The sequence below is a fragment of the Fundulus heteroclitus genome, chromosome 5 (assembly GCF_011125445.2).
Source record: "Fundulus heteroclitus isolate FHET01 chromosome 5, MU-UCD_Fhet_4.1, whole genome shotgun sequence".
Lineage (NCBI taxonomy): Eukaryota > Metazoa > Chordata > Actinopteri > Cyprinodontiformes > Fundulidae > Fundulus > Fundulus heteroclitus.
The window spans coordinates 10,498,099-10,517,581 of NC_046365.1; the positions used below are offsets into that span (position 1 = coordinate 10,498,099).

Below are 19,483 nucleotides of genomic sequence, written 5' to 3' on the forward strand. Positions count from 1 at the left end.
GGGCGAGCCGACCGCAACGCAGGTGATGTTGACGTTCCCCCTGGCATGATTTCGCTGTCGGCGGGGGAATAGAGAAGCGAGGGGGGACGCGACGCACTAAAGTGGATGGAGGGGGGAGGGGGCAAGATGAGGGACATGATTAGAAGTTGCAGGCTTTGCAGAAAGGAGGAGAAAACAATCAGGGTCTAAATGAGGTTTTCACAGGCTTTAGATTGGACTGCAAGCATACAGAGAGGACATCACTGCTGGGGTTCATGTATAATATGAACATGTTTTTATCAATGCCAATAAAAGCTCACGCTGTAAAAGGTTTATGAACCCGCAAACAACACAACAAAAAATGTCACTGCAAAAGCACACAGGGGGAAAATACTTTTTTATTTTTTTTTTGACAGCGTCCTAAAAACAATCTGAGATACGCAGAAACACTAATGGGTGTTTTGTTAAAGAGTCGCAGGAGCCTCAAAAAAAAAGCCACACAGTCATTAGTGTACCAACCTTCTCGTAGCTCTGCAGAGGGAGGCAGGACAAAGCGCAGCGAGGGGGGGGGGCGTAGGAAGAGAAAAAAACAGGGAGACAGGAAATATCAGAAAAGACGGCGAGAGGAACCAAGTTAAGTACAGAAGGACAAGAGAAAGAGCGAGAGAACAGAGGAAGGAAGAAAAGCGGCGAGAAAAATAGAGCACATTTAAACAGAGCGGTATATTGGACGGTTGATGTTGGTGAAAAGCCTTCCAGTTTAAGGCAGGCCTCCCCTGCCAGCTGTCTCCACAGACCGCCTGTCAGCCACGTCGCTGAGCACCGCTGCAAGATTCTTACCGGCCTTGCAAGCGCTGTTAGACACAACATCACTGCTCCGCGCTGTTTCTCTGCTCCTTGCTGGATACGCAGCATCTGACACAGCCCGCCTGTGTGCACCGCCGTTGTATGTGTGCGCTTTTTTTTTTTTTTTCTACAATTACACCCAGAAGCAATGCTAGATTTGTGTAAATGCCCCCCTCTGTTGTTGGTGCTTTTTAAATCTTTTAGCCAGAGTGGGCAGACAAAAGCGTAGAAAAGCCCAAGGAAAGGGACAATTGTCCCCCGGATTCAAACGTTTGGCGGGTAGACGCGCCGAGTGTGGCGAGGGAGCGGGGAGGCTGACAGCGCCTGCGGAAGCGAGACGCATGTCAGATTTGGTATTAACCGGCCAATGATTCGGTTTTTCTTAAGAGGTCTAAAGGCTAAGAAGGCGGGGCAGAGGAGATTTACGGCTTCAGAGAAAAATGAGCCCAGCCGCTGCTTTTGACGTGGCCCTGTTGATGAGTGAAAAAAACAAAACCGGCCTCAAATTCTGCAGGTAACAGCGTTAGATCATAACGCATAATAAATATGGCCGTGCCCTTGCAAAGTATTTTCTACCCGGTGAAACACATTTTGTCATGTTCCAAGCAAAAAACTTCAATTTTGTTATTATTGGATTTTAATGTGGTAGGACCAAACACAAAGTAGGAAAAAGAAATCTAAAAAATAAATCTGAAAAGTGTGGCGTGCTTGTTGTATTCAGCTCCTCTGAGTTAACACTTTGTAGAATCACTTTTTGCTCTGATTAGAGCAAATCTTTTGAGTTTGCCTCCACATCATTTTCATCATTTAGAGGTTGGGTTTATTTAATTTTGGTCAAACTCAAGCTCGATCAGACTGAATGGAGAGTGTTTGTAAAAATATTTTTGGAAGTTTTGCCACAGATTGTCAGACAGATATGGATCTGGACTTTGACTAGGCCATGCAAACGCATGAATATGGTTTCATTTAAACTCTTCAGTTGTACCTTTGGCAGTACCTTTTTCCAGGGTTAACACATATTTAGCCAAATCGGTCTTCCTATCAGCTCTGAGTTAGACCACCAACATTTACAGGCTTTTCTGTGTCCCCTGCATATTTTATGGAACATTTTAAACCAGACTTTTTTCTTCTTCTTGCCCTTCTTCCACAAAGGCCAAAATTTGTTGCAAAGACAACCAAAGTCTGCAGTTGTGCCATGCTGTTCCATTAAACAGGGAATTAAACAGTACTATGTGAGATACTAAAAGCTAGGGGTAAACCTGAGAGCTGAGCACAAAGCCATGACACACCACACTTTTCAGATTTTTATTTGTCACAAAAAAGTAAAGAATGTATCATTTTCCTTTCATCTAAAAATTATACACTACTTCGTAATGGCCTACCACAATTTTTTATATATATAAAAAGATGTTTAAGGGATATAAATACTTTAGCAAGGCATAACGGCGGTCTTCCCCAAAGATGTCTACCTTCTTTCCAAATAGATGTTTTTGTTTAATATTCCGTGTCGAGCAGAAGTGGGCGATGGCTTGGACTTACCTCTGACATACAGGTTCGCTGGGGTGGAATAGCGTGTCCCATCACTGTTGGTGGCAACACACTCATACTTGCCCTGATCCCCTTCCTCACTCATCTCTATCTGTAGGGCACCTGGATGGATGAAGCACCAGAGAGAGAGACAGAGAGAGAGAGACAGAGAGAACGAAAGGAGACAAAGGAGTCACAGCAGAGAGAGAAGAAACAGCAATTACACAGCCGTGGAAGACATGTAGGTAACTAAGCAAAGTACACATAAAAAAAAATGCTCCTTAGCTTTTTGAATCTCCGGGGGAAAAATAATTGAGGGCAATTTTCCGCAAATGAGCTGGACTCTTTTCAAGGAAGACTATGAAGGGAGTCATAGCTGTCTTTTACAAGTATTTATCAATTTCAGCAAGACTCTGCCCCAAAACAAGCATCCCCTCGCTGATGTAGAAATGAGAACAAAAAGCCAAAAACAAGGAGACACAAAGTCTACACAAATTGAGAAAATTGTCTTCATGCAAGACAGAAACACATAAACAACGTTGCAAAAATATGACAAAAAATAAATTAAAAAATTGCACCAATACAGCATTTTTGAAAAAAAAAAAAAAATGGCTGAAAATTGAGATTTAGTTACATTGTGAAGCAAATCAGTTTTCAAGGATAACATCTGCAAAGATATTGCCGTGGCAGTCAGATATCCCAAAACGGATCCACCAGAGGGATCAGGAGTGTGATTGATGTCAGTTTAAAAAACACACCCAGTAAGCAAGAAGGCAAAGACATTAATCGAGCTCCATCAAGGCCAACAGATTGAAAAAGAAAAACACAAAAAAAAAAACGACATACGCAAAGCCTTGGGAAGGGGACCGACGCGTTCTCGCTCCCTGAAAATAGAAAAAACCGTCAAAAAAAAATTCAACCAGAGGTTCTTTTAAAGATGGTGTGGAGAGGCGAAAAAAAAAAAAAAAGCGCCCAGAAAAAACTTTATCAAAAAAGTGGTCGTTTGGGGCTTTTTGTTTTCATAATGGAGGAGAAGAGAGGAGGTGATGGTAAAAAGCCATGAATACTGTGTGTGTGTGTGTGTGTGTGTTTTGAGGTGCGAGTGTGAGCACGCTATATGTGTGTCTGAGTCTTCGCCATCTGGACTCTTCAGGCAGAGTGAAACACAGCTGGGAGGGAAAACAAAACTGGGGGACGTTTGATTGGGCAAATATAGACCAGGTAGAAAGACACGCCAGGGTCAAGCTTGGGTCAAAAAAAAAAAAAAAAAAAGAAAAAGAAAAAAAAACGAGAAGAAAATCGAGTCGCAAAAAAAAGAAGAAAATAACTTAAATAGATGAAAGGATCCGTTTCCACTCAAACTGAGCAGACCGAGAAATAAGTCCAGCTTGTAAACACTCCATGCTTTATTGGAAACATATAAGATGTAGAAGATTTCAAGATTTTTAACCCCTTCCCATTCCGGAAAATGCAAGATCCAAACTTATTTTTTTATTTTCTTTAACTATAGTTAGATTTGAAGTGTCATCTGTAATAAGTTCATCGGTGTTTGAACTGCAGATTTCTAGGGAGCGATAACGACGTTCCCGGCAAAAGAAGCGACCGTAGGTTGCTGGCAGGCCTGTCGGCATCAACGCGTTCTCAGATGTATCCAATCTGCTCTCATGTTAGAAGAGAGTCCAGCACAGAAAGAAGCTGAAATTATTGCCAGAGAGTCTTTAATGTTCAAAAAGCAAGCGCTACGTTGTGTAGGGGGGAACAACCTTTTCTGAATTACGAATGGAGTTTTTTACGAATGGAGTTTCTGACAAGACAGTAAATAGCGAACGTAGCTTAGGCATGTCAGGTGACTGCGCTGCATGAAAACAACCAAAGGAGCAAGATGAGATTTCTTTTAACTGTATGTGATGAGTCGGTATAATACTGTACGTTTAGACACCAATGATAAAGCAATGGACGTTTCACGGGATGTGGTTTTAGAACATCATAGTAGCGTCCTTAACTAGTTAACCTTGTGCTGGAGAAGCATGCAAGGGATGTCCTGCAACACCACCGCCAAACCAGACAAAGTACCTGTTCCTTCTAAAGGAAAACCGAGTCTATTAAACAGAAAGGCTTGAATGTCATTGGTGAGTAGGTTAGTGTATACAAATGAAATGTAGGGAGTTATTTTCCTGCAATTTAAAACCTATAGTTTTCAAGCTTATTTATGTCAGGGATTGTATTAACCTTAAAGGAGCCTAGCCATGTGCATATGACTTTACACATTTCTACGCCAGTAGCTCTCTCTGGTTGCATGCAAATTCGATTTCGCCTCCTTTTGGCTTATTATATTTTATTTCTGTGTTTTACGCTTTGTTTTTTACTCTTTCCTGTTAGTAACTAAGCACTTTTGTGTACATTTACCATAACAAAGACCACGTGAACCGGAAGCACGATATTGTCTTTGTGCGCAACAAGTTAAAAGAAGGAGCAGCAATGGAGCCGAGCGAGTCAGCAACGCCCAGCAGAGGTGCGAAAAGAAAGAAGATTGGGTTGGCCTTTCTGATAGTTCCACAGCACTGCCGCCAGATGGCACAACAATGTTTATGTCTGCTGATCACGTCCGGCTGCAAGGTTCTTGTCAGGCTCAAAAAAGGACAAAGTAAACACTGTCAGGACGAACGCTTTACGTGTATTGTTTATTTGAAGATGAACATATGTTCGTTTGTGTTTTCTTTTATGGTCAAGAATACATAACTAGCTAGGCCTCTTTAAATGCAGTAGAACACTGGAAATCTGTATTTGCAAAAATCTGAATCTTGCGTATATGAACAGGTGTGGACAACACACCACACAAATCCACTTTGGGAGTGGATTCTCATTTCTGTTTTTGTTCAAGTTCCTCCTAGCAGACCTCCAGAAATTCTTGACACCTAGTAATATATCCCTGTGTGCCACTCAGTGGGCGGCACACAGCTCCCTAAGGGACGGGTTCAAAGCAGAGACAAATTTTGCCTCTATAATGCCCCTATAAAGGAAGTTTTATGGCTGTACGTGAACGAGAACGAGGATCCCGGATACAAGCGGTCTGAAATGAGTTTTATAGTAGTGTGTTCTGTCTGGCTCGTCCAAGTTGATACTATAGGAAGATGAGGAGTTGAGCTCTAGTCAGCTCATCCCGAGTGAGGAGCTCAAGCCTCGTGATCTAATCCTCCCTACCGGAGACCACATCCTGAGGAGCTCTGGATGTGGCTCGATCTCGACGACTGGTAGGAGCCTCAGTGAGACTCCACAGAGTAGAGCCCGACTCCAGTCGAGAGGAGCCAGTTGAGGTCTCGGGCATCACCAGGATGCCTCCGGGAACGCCTCCTGTGGGAGTTCTCACTCCCACCAGGAGCGAGAGACCCAGGACAGCTGGACTATGTCTCCGGTGCCGGGGACGCCTTGGGATTCCTCCTGAGGACTGCCCAAGTGGCTGGGGAGAGGGAGCCTCCCTACTGAAGCTCCGCTACCCCGCGACCCGACCCGGGATAAGCGAAGGACGGAAGACAACTATCTAGTGGCCCTTTATTTACAATTTGTCAGACAGTTAAGGGGGCAGAGAAAAGAGCGGTGAAGACATGCTACTGCATGGTCCTGATTTTGCTGCATCAAGGCAGATAGGTCCTGTTAATGAGACAGCCATGCTGTGCTCTCATGATTTACCTTTTTTTTTTTTGCAAACTAATGCACCACAAACTAAATCCAAACACAACCATATTGTTTACATAAGGCCTAAAGCTGCTAGAAGTTGAAAAAAAAAAGTAAAAATGTGTAACCGGCATGTATTTGTATTTGTACGCAGGCGATCGCTAAAGATATTCCTTAGGAGTTCCCTAAAGGCCTATATGTGAGTTGCCTCTAAAGTGACATTTCCTGTTTGATTTCTTGTTACTTCAATCGTATATTGTTTTGACTATGCTGCAGACTCCTACGTCTCAGAGGAATAGCAAAACCTTCCGACTGTTAGCCACATTTCGGGCCAACTCAATAGACACAGCAGAGCTGGGTAGAAAACGGTGTGCAGGTGGCGGTCGGAATGGTAAGGGGTTTATCCGATGGATACAAAAGAGAAACATAATGGAGGTGATGATGTCTCTGTTATAGAGTGGACGCTGAAGCTGAGATGGGAAAATATGAGAGGTGGATGACAGATGAGAGAAGAGTGACAGTTATAGCAGTAATGATGATATTTATTGCTCAACTCCAATTCCTCCTCTTAAACCTCCTGCAGATCTGAAGCAGTAATGGTGAGTTTTTTTTTTTTCTCAATAGGGCAGAGTATAACAAAACCGTTTAGTGAACCCACCAAGCACTGCTATTCAGATCTGCAAGACAAGTAGGAAGCAGGGGTTGCACAGGAATTAGGCCACTGTGTCATGTTGGTCCTCCCAGCTATCCTACCTCGTATGGGCGTGCCACCTGAGTGGGCAATGAAATGCACGAGATTAGAGAAGGAGAAGAAGAAGAAAATGTTAGTACCACAAAAAGGGAGACGGGGTAAAGGGAGGAGGGGACTTTGGGGTGGGGGAGTTGGGGGTAACTCGTTAAGGGAGAAAAATCAAATTAGAGAGGAAGACTTAAATACTGATCCTTAAACAGGAGAGAAAGAGGAGGCATAAAAGAAGAAGAAATAGAATAAATAAAGACAGAATAAGCCTGAGAAGAGAAAAGCAGATTTCAGATAGAGTGAGAGACAGGGACAGTGCTGCAAGGGGATTGCTTATTGATTGGTTTTCATTGGTTTGCAGCAGGGCACGTGTGACTCTAAGAGGAGGAAGTATTCTCTAAGAAGCTGGCCCTGAGTTTTCAACTGCTCTTCAAACACATCTGTCCAAATGAGATTTAAACTTAAAAGCCACAAATGTGTAAATTGTGTAAATATGTGTATGTATTTCACAGAAAGTGTAAGAAAAAAAAAATCCATTCTCCAATAATTTTATTTGGTAGCATGTTTTAGATGTTTCACATGGTTGAAAAAAAAAAAAGCGTTCCCATTGACCATTAAACTGATTGTTTTTAAATCACTCACAGTCCAATCAAAATTATTTTTCATAGGTATTTTTCAGTACATTGCAAATCAGGCTATATGTATCATGGACTTTATGTTTGTTTCCCGATGTTTCCATAAAATGTAACAAATACATGGAGCTAATCTTGATCGTCTTTAAGTCTTTTATTTTCATTATCAAACATCATGCGCGCAAACTTAAATATAGCAGACATCTGAACTAAAGTACATTAAATGCAGGATTAGGTGACATTTTGTTTCCGATGGATATTCTTCACATATTGGAAGCAATTGAAAAGCCACATGGTAAAACACACACACACACAAAAAAAGAACTTCTGCCATAATGTTTTTGCGGGTTGAGCTTATTACCAAAGGCAACGTTTCCTCTGGTTGCATGTGGCGTAATGTAGCGCTTCCTTCCCTCGCCTGTAGCTGTGAGCTGTCAGTTAGCTGTGCACGACAGCTTGAAAGAGGGGAATTCCCATACACCTTTCTTTTAAAAAGAAAAAGTTGTGAAAATGGTAAATGTCTGACAGCAAGAGCGCCATCCGTCTCTTGTTAAAGAAATGCTGTTTGAAAACAGATGTTTGTGACAAGCTACAAGAGTTAGCGTGTCTGAAATAAACAGCCAACGCCGATCTTTACACCAAAGTACAGCAACATCCTATTATATTATTTTTTATGTTCTATTTTCTATCTACATTTTATTCCTACTTGCTTTTATTCTGTTTTATTTTTGCTATATTTTAATCATGTAAAGCACGTTGCATTGTCTTTGTACTGAATTGTCCTATATAATAAATTTGCCTTGCCTTGCCTTGCCTAATATTTGACACTACATTGAAAAAAAAATCCCCAAATATCCACCATTAAGTATTTACCATTAAAAAGCAGGCAATGAATATACCATCAGTAATTATGGCTAGGATACTTTTAATTATAGATTACTATAATATCATAATATAACAACATTATTTCAGCAGCTGTGGCAATAATATCAGTTTGATCAATTATAAACAAAGTAATAGGGTGTTATACATTTATGCTATTTTCGTCCCAAATTTTATTAGTAAGACGATTAAACCATAGTGTTTTTGCTCAAGTTTACCATGTCATGCTAATCTAACGCTGTGGATCTAAAAGCTGAAAATAATAATTCAAAATCACTAAACGTTTTTTTTAAAACTAAAAATTATTGAAAAGTGGATTTTCTCTTTATGGATATGTTGTAAGTTTTTTCCTCTGTGATAAAAAAAATCAGCGTATCCACGGCCAAACCAAAACCAACTTCACTAGACCGAAATTTGACTAGACGTAGTGCGTTCTACCCTGAACAGTAAAGGTCTGTTCGTCTGAAAACCTGGCCACCGTGGATTGATTTTATTTTCTGGCTCCACCGCTGGCATACCTAACTCCTGTCTGGCTTATTGACTGGTAACTCTAGACAACAGAGCGGAAAGATTAAGTGGGTGAGTGGATAAAAAGAGTGAGTGACTGAGTGAGGGAAAGAATCATTGAATTAGTGAACAAGTGGAAAAGTAGATAGGTGAGTGTGAGGAGAAAAGTTGTAGTTCTTTTGGGTGTGGAAAAGCTGCAGGTGCAAAGGTGAAGGGTGGGAGCTACATCTATGTGGGCAGAGATAAGTAACTGAGTGTATGCACGTGAGTTCCTATATTTGTATATAATATGTGTGTACCTTTTAAACTATAGAGCAACATAGAGAGACTGTCAGTGTGTGTATGCACCTCTGAGCCTCTTATTCTTATTGTGTGTGACCGTTAGTAAAATGCATGCCATGCATTTTAATAACCCTGCAGTAAGTGTAATAAAGGTGAGCAGCAGCAGCAGCAGCGACAGTAGCAACATTAGTGAGCAGTAAATAGAAAAGTGGACAGTGAGGGTGTGGGCCTCGGAACAGAAGCACTTACCAAAGGACTCTGTGGTTAAAAAGATACAAAGAGAAAAGAACAGCATAGAAAGGGCATTATAATCGGACCACTGGTTACAAAGATGTCTTGACTTAGATGAAACACCTTGAAAAAGTATTGGAACTCCACAGAACTTCACTTTATACAACTTCACAGTAAAACGATTAGAGAAAGTCAACTATTTGGTAACTATTTAGTAACGACAACATATAAGAAATGAGCCTAACACATCAATTGTTTAACATTTAACATTGCTAACAATATGCAGTGCTTTGCGAAATCATTCATACCCCTTGAACCTTTTCACATTTTGTCGTACTAAGACCCCAAACCTATGTGTTTGATTGAACTTAATGTGCAAGGTAAGGACAACATAGAGAATAATTTTAAGGTACAAGGACAAAATTTGCACAATAGCTTGAGCTCAATCCTACTTTATGGATTAAATTTTTCAGTCTCGCCGCAGATTTCTTATTGGATTTGGGTCTAGACTTTGACTGGACTCATGCTTATATTGAAACTATTCCGTTGTAGCTTTGGTTGACTGTTTGGGGCTGTTATCCAGTGGAGAATTTAACCTGTACTCTGACTAGCTTCCCGACTCATGCTGACGAAAAGCAAAACATAATGCAGCTGTCACCCTGTTTCAGGGTGTGTTCAAGGGTCTTCATAATGCCGTGAAGACACTAATGTTCTCCAGCCAAGCTCTTAGGCCGTCACGGAACAGCTGTCCAAAACTATGACAACAATGATGGATGTCGTCGTTTAGCAAATTGAAAGTGGACAGAAACACAAGGGGGAGATAAAATCCAATCAGATATCATTTCAGTTGTACAAAAAGGTAGCACAAGTTGTAAGTCTCTGCGTATCACAAAAGGGATCTTTAATTCTGTTCATTGTGTGGAAGTATCTTACCTAGCTGTAAAAAATCAGGATTTTCACTAAGTATATGAGAGGCCAGAAAAATGTCCTCCACAACTTCCTATTTTAGTTGATGAAATTTTGTTGAATAAAATTCAGCAACAACACATTAGATGACTGGAAGTTCAAATTTGCGATCAAAACTAATACTGATGCTGAGGTCAAATTACTCCCCGGGTGGACACTTTACTAAGTAGGTAAACTTTGGTGGCACTGGATTCTTCTGAAGGGCTTTTAGAATCAAAGGGTCAGAAGAAATGACGCATACCACTCTTGTCAGGGTTTTATTCTTTAAATAAATGACAACCATTTGTCCTTTTCCTCCCATTGGCAGTTACGTCCTGCTATGTGTTTGGCCTATCACGCAAATTCCCAGTACAGCATATTAAAGTTTGTGATTGTAACACGACAAAATGAGATAAACTTCGAGTGGTACGAATCCATTTGCATGGCCCTGCAAATAAGCTAAATGATTAATAACGGTAGTGATGTTGAACAGGGACAGAAACAAAGAGGTTGGTTTCCATAACGAAGCCAGGAATTTGGGCCTCCATTTGCAAGATAATGGGGTTTTGGGTAAAGAGCTGGCTCCTGGAAGCAAGAGGGAGAACTGAGGAGGAACGGGCTTTGGGATTTTACACACTACTGTGGCTATCGAACACAACAGACTGAAAAAGGTTTAACTTGCTTGACTGCAGTCATTTTCCATAAAAAAAACAACAACTTCTTGGATGAATTTAGCACATGTTTCCTTAAATTACACGAGTCCAGTTTCAGGAAGTCAATTTGACTTTGACAAGATGCACACTTTGCAAGACATGAAGAAAACAAAAACAAAAGATTGAGTCTTTAGTCACAGCAGTGGGCTATGTCAAAAGAGGCAATTCCTTTATGTACATGCCACCATCACTTGGTTGTGCTGCGAACGTCACCAGCGGGAACATTTTCTGATCTTTGAATCGAGATCTGTAGCTTGCTGCTACTTCTCAGAGGCGTTTCAGGAGTTTGATTCAATTAAGGGGTCAGAATATTGTGATGGGGATTTGCACAGGAAGTCCTCAGAGAGTTTGGAAAGAAGTTTGGAGTTCACTTTAAAGGGGGTTGAACAGTTTCAAGGGGTTGGTGACCATACACAGCCAGTTCATAATACAGCAGCGGCGGAGAAAGGCAGCTGAAAAAACACAGTCAGGAGCAGCAGGAGGAGGAGGAGGAGGGCAGAAGCGTCGTAAGAAATTGGTTAAATGTGAGGAGGAAAATGAAATAAATCTGTCGGAGCTGGAAATAAAAAAAAAGGGGTCAGAGGACGAAACAGATCAGGGACAGGAAGGGCGATAAAAAGAACCACGGGAGAGGACAAAACCTACACGTAGAAATAAAAGCAGGGATTCAAGGGGAGGAAGAAGAATAAAGGGGTGAAATGGGTGGTTACCTGAGCGGAGTTGCTTGATTCGACCGTTATTATTGGAGGTGTTGACTGGCAGGAAGTCCTTGAACCAGGTAATTTCTGGGTCAGGGTTGCCACTCGCAGCACAGAGCATGGTGGCAGTCCGTGAACGTTCAACCACTTTGAGCTGGGGACCCATATCGATGGTGGGAAATCCTGGGGGCAGCTGGTCCTCTGGAACAGATTAAATAAACAAGTGATACGCAGAACCTGGTAGAACACGTCAGTAGTAGCCACACTTTGCAGGTCAGATAAGTTAATTGAAAGCACCTGGCTAGTTTGGGTTACATTTCTGTTCCATAAAGTACCGTTTAAGTCCTGGTGACGTTTTAAGGAAAGTGTTCAGTAACTTCCAGAGAGTTTATCCCTCCAGGATAGGTTTAGAGTAAAGTACCTGCCAAGTTCCAGGAAAGTTTAAAAGTAAGAACCCTGTTAATTTCAAGCTAATTACTTTGTAAGTTCTAGAAAACTCCCTGGTACATGCCATGCAAATGTTTTGGGAAAGTAGGCCTACCTGAAAAATTCAAAGGAAATCACTGGACAGTACCCAATATATTTTTTGGGAAAATTTAAAGGAAGCAAGTCCTGGAATGTGCCTGGCAAGATCTGGGAAACTACCCGGCATGCTCTGAGAAGTACCTAATATGTTCCCTCACAGTTTTGAGAAAACTTCAAGGTAATTTTTGTTTTTAACATTTTTGATTAAGAACCCTAAGAGAGAAGAGTAAGTTAAGTTCTTTAGGGACAAACATGTTAATGAGAGAATTTATGAGCTGATGGAACAACCGCACCACAAATCATTACAAGCAACATCTGCAAAAGAAGGTCTCCACATGAAAAAACAGACTGGAAACATTGGCATCAAATTCCACTGTGGACACGTCCTGTCAACTTTAAAACAAGAAACAGAGGCACTGGACAAAGATTCATTTATCAGATGTTCGGGTAAACGTGGCCTGATCTAATGAGTCTTGATTTCTACTGTTACATCAGATGAAAAGGTTTACAATGTATACACATATCAATACAGCCCACTCTGTATCCTGTATCAATCCATCCTGGCAGGAATATGAACTAGGGTGTGGGATATATTTACGGGGCACTTTGGGTCCCTTAGTACAAACTAAGCATCATTTAAAACCCCCACAGCCTTCCTACCTAATATTGCTGACAATCACTCTATTAGCTCAATATGCCGTCGTTAAAAAAGGCACCTTTGGCAGGAGGTTGCAAAAAGCTTGAATCATATCGGACTACTTTCATGAAGACGAGAACGCACTTGCTTTACTGAAACGGCTCTCCAGTAACCAGATCTCAATCAATCAAAGTCTAGCCAGTAGTCAGGGGTACCAGATCTTTCCTGAATAGGCAAAAGGCGAGTAAAAGGTTTCAAGGTATACCAACACAGAAAAGTACAGTTTCAAAACTGGACAAAATTTTCAGCACGCCATTCCTCTGATTGAAAATATTTCCGCCTGTGAGAAACGGACAAACTATGATGGAATGGAAACTACGAAGCACCACACATCAAGCTTAATAAGGTAACACTGTTTTAAACGTCCAGTAGGCAAGCAATGCGCTGTGTGTCTGATAAGCTAATGACGGCAGGTTGGCTGCAGGAGCAGATAGCCTGACTAATTATCCTCTAAGTCCGACGCACTTGTGGTGCAACCACATGGGTGGGATTAGAGGCATGAAGAGCAACAGCAGCGTCTGACAAGGAATGGGCGAAACAGTGAAGTAGAAACACTGGGAGGAGAGATGAAGTGAAAAAAGAACCGGTGAGTCTAAGTAACTGAATGCAGGCAGGCTGACATGCCAGTAAAACATAGAAAACAATCAAAACCAAACGCCGCTCGACTCGGTGCATGGAAACTAAGGAAAAGCAAAGAGCTAAACAACCAACACATAAAACTAAGCTCTAAGTTCATAACATTCCACACATTAAGCAGTTGAAAACTACTAAATGTAGAAAGAGTTTAATGTTTTGCTTAAGTGTATGCCTCAAAATAACAACAAATAGTATTCTAGATTACATTGTTAGAACTGTGATGATAAGCAAACCTCATCATTTCGTTTAGCTAAATAAAGATTTGAATGTTTTAGATTTTTTTTCCTTCATATTTTTCTGTAAATACCGTTATACTCGAGATTACTGTAGCGTGTGAATCTCAAACTGGACCGTGCCTAGTCACGAAGAAGCACATCCCGTGTGCCACTTCTTTTTACAAGCCAGCGGAACATCCTGATCTATGAGGATTAGAAAGGACGACTTACATTTGAGTGCAGTGACCCATTCTCATCTGTCCTGCAAAGCACAGACTCTAGATCGAAATTTTACTGAGACGGCAGTGCGCACGGGGTACACAACAGACAAAACTTCATGACGTTTAGTAATTAACTAAATAAAAGCAAACCAATTAACACTCCATGGCCCCTATTTATTCAAACATGGGTTCTGTCACTTACACGCTCCTTTCAGGAGGGGGAGAAAACCCAACTTTTAGCTTCTGCAATAGGAAATGTTTTTAGCCAGAGTTTCTCAGGAAGATGGCTGCTGTACTAAAACAATATTACCGTATAAATCTTAAATGTGATAAATTTCTGATGTTTTCTGCAGAATAAATGACACTCAATCATCCGCATAATGAGCCAGTGCCAAGGAGGCGAGGAATCTCTAGACAGAACAGATCTTTTTAATGCAGTGATCAGTGGCTACTAGGCCCATTCTTGTCTTCTAAGACTTTTCAATGACGGAGTTATGCACAGGAAGGTGGTAAGTTGCATTTACTTAGTTACATTTGTTCGACTAGGTTTCTAAAAAAAAAAAAAAGACTTCAATTAGATGTTATACAGCACCATACTTTTACATCTACTTGAGGAATATTCTGAGCAACAATCGTGCTTTAACCAAAGGTTGGACCAGACATAGCCATGCCTTCACCGTTAAGGTTAGATTTAGACTTCTTGTGTGTATACCAGCTTCATTGTTCTGATATTAATGTTCATTCTGCTGAGCTGGCTGTGCCAGGTGAAGGTCAAAGGAATTTACAGTGAGCAGTAAATATTGTCATAAGAAGAACACATGGGTGAATGCGCCTATGTAAGAACTACATGAATTCAGTCCGTTTTCATTCCTAAAAATACCAGAATTTGCTCACAACTTTTGCATTTTAGCCTGTCAGATGACATCATTTTGACAAATGAAATCAGATGTCACGTTTAAACAGTTTCTCGGTACTTGAGTAGCCCGTTTGCAAAATAACTTTTTGCTCTTCACATGAGTAATTTGTCAGAGAACTACTTTTCACTAATTAAGTGAAAGTACACGGTCTTGTTGCTAATCCCACCTCTAAGCTATGTCTAGAACCACGTTTAGAGGGGGTAAAGCTGGCACTCCAAAGCCACACGAGTTCAGGTGGTATTCCTCTGAGAAGTGCCTCCATCTGGGCGTTAAAGAGAGGATGGTTCTGGCTTTGATCAGCTGCTCCATGAGCTCGAAAAAGAGAACGGTTTCATGCAATATTGCGCCGAACAGGCGGGTTTAACGTGACGCTTGACGGACTTGTATGATTCAGGCAAAAAGCACTTCTGTTCTCAGACTGAAACGCTCATTTTGTGTATGATATTAAAATAAGGCATTACATGACATCAAGAGATTGCGCAACCTCCCCCTCCCCCCCAGCTTTTAATGTATTGCTTTATTTTTCTTTTACTTTGTTGATCTTCTAATGTGATGCTGTTACTTTAAAATCGGAGTAAAACTGGTCTCCGGTACGGCACTAATTCTGTGGTGGAGGTGACCAGCAGCTGTGGGTCGTAAACAACAATTGTTTCTCAGCATATTCAGACGTGTCCGTTCACACGCTGGGATTAGTCAGCATATGCACGGATGATGAATCGGGGGGGGGGGGGGGGGCTGCTTACACGATCATATGCGAGCTCCAATCTAAAAGAGGTCTCATAATGCACATTATCACAGTTTCAAAAGAGAGGTTGTGAACGTGGTATGAAAATGAATGAAGGCCAAAACGACTGCGAGAGATTTCAGGAGACTCAGCAATAAGCAATAATCTGACGCCCCGCAGGACGCCAGCCGAGTTGGTTTTGTATTCCACTTATGCCTGAATATATTGCATCAGGCTTGAGACAAGAGGCGAGACCGGAGGAGCAACATTTTCCTCTACCTGACAAAAACCCGCTAAAGCTTCGGGGCGACTGCTGCGCAAATAAAAATCAAGTGAAAATCAATTGTCCATTCTGCTGCGACTCAGCAGCAAACGAGCTGCTTCTTTTTCAGGAGCGCCGTCGACCGTCTCTCAAAGTTCAGCTCTCGCATAAAATCAGAGCGGCACGCCCGACAAGAGAGGAGCCCACCGGGACCGGCGGACCGTTTCGGGAGGGTGAATCAAATGTGAATTCATAGAGATCGGCGGCAATTAAATGTGCAGAGCCACGGCACGTCGATACGGAAAATCAAAGGCGGCGGGCCAACTTTACTCACCTGTACAGGGAGATTTAAATAGGGGGGGAGGGAACCGTGGAGTCTAAGGAGTTTGAGGATCAAAGACAGGGGGGGGAAAACACAGCGAGAAAGAACAGATGTATCCAAATTTGGAATTAAATGGGTAAAAAGCAAACGCAATCATTAGTCTAAGTCTGCCCTTTGAAAACAAAACATCAGCTTCCCGACTCACACGTAGTAAAGGCTGACACAGAAGGGAAAGTGAGACGAGAGCAAAGGATGAGTGTTCCTGCATGTGTTGGAGCCGTATTTGATCTAAAAGACAGTTTATCCTGCTCTTTTTTTTTTCTCTTTTCTTCTTCTCCCCCCAGAATCCCCGGTGACTTTATCCCTCCCCGCCGCACACCACCTCATTAACGGGAAATCCTAGCGCTGGATCTCGCCGAGGAGATGCTAATTCTGGCAGTGGCTCATCGAACCATGGCCGATGGCTCGTGAGACGCCGGCATCGACGGGCATCGTGTGTGGCCTTTTAACAGCTCCGGTTTCAATCAATCACAACAGGCTGACAAATGGAAACATGGATATAATAAACTAAAGGAACAAGATGAGAAGGTGTTTGCGCGAGCGAGTGTGTCGGAGGGAGAGAAGGTGAGCGGGGCACACTGTGCTGGGGGGGTAGGGGGTGGGAGGGAAAAGAAATAAAAACAGAGAAGGAGATGAGAACCGACTGGGACAATGAAAGAGTGGCAGAAAGGACAACAGAAGAGAACAAGAACGAGATAGAAAGGGGGAGAGAGCGCGTGAGGGACTTCAACGGCATAGCAATCCTGATTCTCTCCGCTTTCATTATGCAAACACTTACTTCAAAGCAAGGCCCCTCGTAGGCAGGGATAATGCATTCTATTTCATCTACCTGGGGTGGGACGCCGAACTGAACCACCAGGGTGTGCACAGTCAAAGTGCTACTCCCTCTGCCGCTGCTCCTCAGCCACGCACGCATGCGCTAACAGAGCCGCCAGTGAGGGTCTCCGTGTAGAGAGACCTAAGGTCCTGCGAACGCAAACCCTCTGGTCTGGCACATGCAGCTGATTGACGGGGCTCGCTCAGGAAGTCCTGGTTCAACTTCCTGTTTTTTTGGAAGTTAAGACTTCGGACCGCTGGACCGACGGGTGCAGAAGCGTCTTTGCTACTGATGCAGATCGCTAAGTTGCTCCAACAGGAAGCTTTCTATCCCAGACGAAGGGGAACATGTTCCTCTTTTTTATTAAAGTACAACAGAATCCTTTTGGGATTAAGCTAACCCGGTGTGGACTGACATAAGTGAAAGCAGTGGAGGCTCAACATTGCACAAACACAACCCCATGTTAAACACTCCTAGGTTGATCGGGACACTCTTCGGTGATGAAGCTGTTACGAAGGGAAGAAGCCTCTCAGCCTACTTTCAGCACGAGTTCTTTGAGGAAGAGGAAGTATTCAAAAGGTATTTGGTCAAGACCTGGATGTGGTTCATTCAGGATGAGAGAACAGTCTCACAGAGAACCGCTGTGTGAACACTGTCCTCTTTAAGTGAGGAACTGAGGAACATGCCATCACCATACATGCCTATCTGCAGTGACTGTTTTCCCTAAGCATGCTAAAAAAGCAGCTTCCCCACATGATAATCTCGCCACCACCATGTATCACTGTGGGGATGACGTAAACAGGGTGCTGAGCAGCATGGGGTTTTTTTCTCCACTCATTTTGAACGTAGTGCAACAAGAACACCTTATTCCTGTGGGCAAGTTCTACCACCTGGGCGTTGGGTTATTGCTGCTCCTCCAGAGCTAACGTGGATGCTTCTCAGGATAATCCTCTCCGTTCCCAGCCTGTCAGTTTAGCTAAAGGTCTTAACTGGTTTGCACTCATACTATAGTCTTTTGATTTTAGGGTGAGATCTGTGAGATGTTTTTTGGTTTAGAACCTAAGCCTGCTTTTAACTTCTCCCCAGCGTGCCCTCTGACCTGTCTGCTGGTGGTCCTTGTTCTTCTACTGTTTGTTTAAACTCTTAATGTTTGAGGTCCTTAAAAGAACAGCTGGAGATTAAATCACACCCAAGTGGCCACTGTTTACTAGTTATTCTGAACGCAAGGAGCTGGACTGTTTTTAAGGGCACTATATTTAGAAGGGTGCTGAATAAGAATAGGTTACACACTTTTTAAAACCCTTTTCTTACCACTTAACAGTTATAAAATCTTTGACACAAAATCCTAATAAAGTATATTGATGTCTGTGATTGTATGGTAACAAAGTGTAACCATCTGATGTCTGGGCGAGTGTTTAACCCTTCTACAAGCTTCCACACAACGTCATGTTTCGTTTGGATAAAGCTGCCACTTCCAGCCACTTTGACAGACATCCAGTCCCATAATCACGAGAAATGCAGCGCGAACATCTGCCCACAAATGTGCAAAAATAATCCACCATTAGACAAAAACCAATACAACATAAAATAACACAACATTCTTGCACAAAAAGCAAAGATTTTGATTGGCCTTATTCATTTATTTTGCTTTATTAGGCTATTGTTTTAGATGTGGGAATTCTAAAAAAGCTGAATGCGGGAGAGGAATCGTGTTGAAACGTGTTCATCGATATGCTGCTTTCATTTTAACAAGCTGGCTTTTATTCGGAAAGCAGCAGCTGTCGTCGCTGCGTTTGGAGAAGGTTCATCGGCCTCCTTGTGTGCATCAACGTCAGCTCAGCTCCGTTCCTTTCCTCTCCCTCTTTGGAAATAAAACAGGACAACAAGCAAAACCTGAGAAGCCTTAAGGCAAACAAGCTGTCAGTGTTGCTACCTGAGTGGATTTCTCGCCATTTTTGCCTCGCCATCATCTTCTCAAAAAAAAAAAAAAAAAAAATCAGTGACAAGTAACATCTACACTGAGCTTTAGGACAAATCTCCGCTCCGTAAAAGAATCACGTTTTGCTAATATCGCCCTGTTAGGGCAGGAGCAAGCCGCCTACTGCGCGTGCGCCCCGTGGTCAAGCGAGGAAAAGTAAGTGTCAGCCTCCCCATCGCAGCTGCTGCGCCCACGGCAGAACGGAGGGAAGCCAGTGGAGCATCAGCCTCTCACTCTGAGAAAACGTTCGAGGCGTTCTGCCGCTTCCGCTCTTCTCTCTGAGCGATCGTAACACAAGTTAACGCCGCCAACGTCGCCGGATGCTGGTTCTCAAAGACGACGGCGTGCCGAGAAAGCCGCGATCTTATTAGGCAGAGGAGACGAATCCGAAATGCACTTTTTTTTTTGCAGTTGACCGCTGACTTTTGCGGCGGTGGATATCTAAGCATAAAACCC

At 42.5% G+C, this 19,483-nt stretch overlaps 1 protein-coding gene across 1 annotated transcript in view; it reads right to left on the reverse strand.

Annotated features, from left to right (window-relative positions):
• Positions 1 to 19,483, reverse strand: part of ptprdb (protein tyrosine phosphatase receptor type Db) — a gene marked incomplete in the record, with an annotated part of 229,714 nt that overhangs the window by 22,220 nt on the left and 188,011 nt on the right. The window contains 6 exon segments of the mRNA XM_036136866.1: positions 63 to 96; positions 499 to 510; positions 2,365 to 2,475; positions 6,778 to 6,795; positions 9,316 to 9,324; positions 11,666 to 11,854. Of these exon segments, the coding sequence (XP_035992759.1) occupies positions 63 to 96; positions 499 to 510; positions 2,365 to 2,475; positions 6,778 to 6,795; positions 9,316 to 9,324; positions 11,666 to 11,854 (373 nt within the window).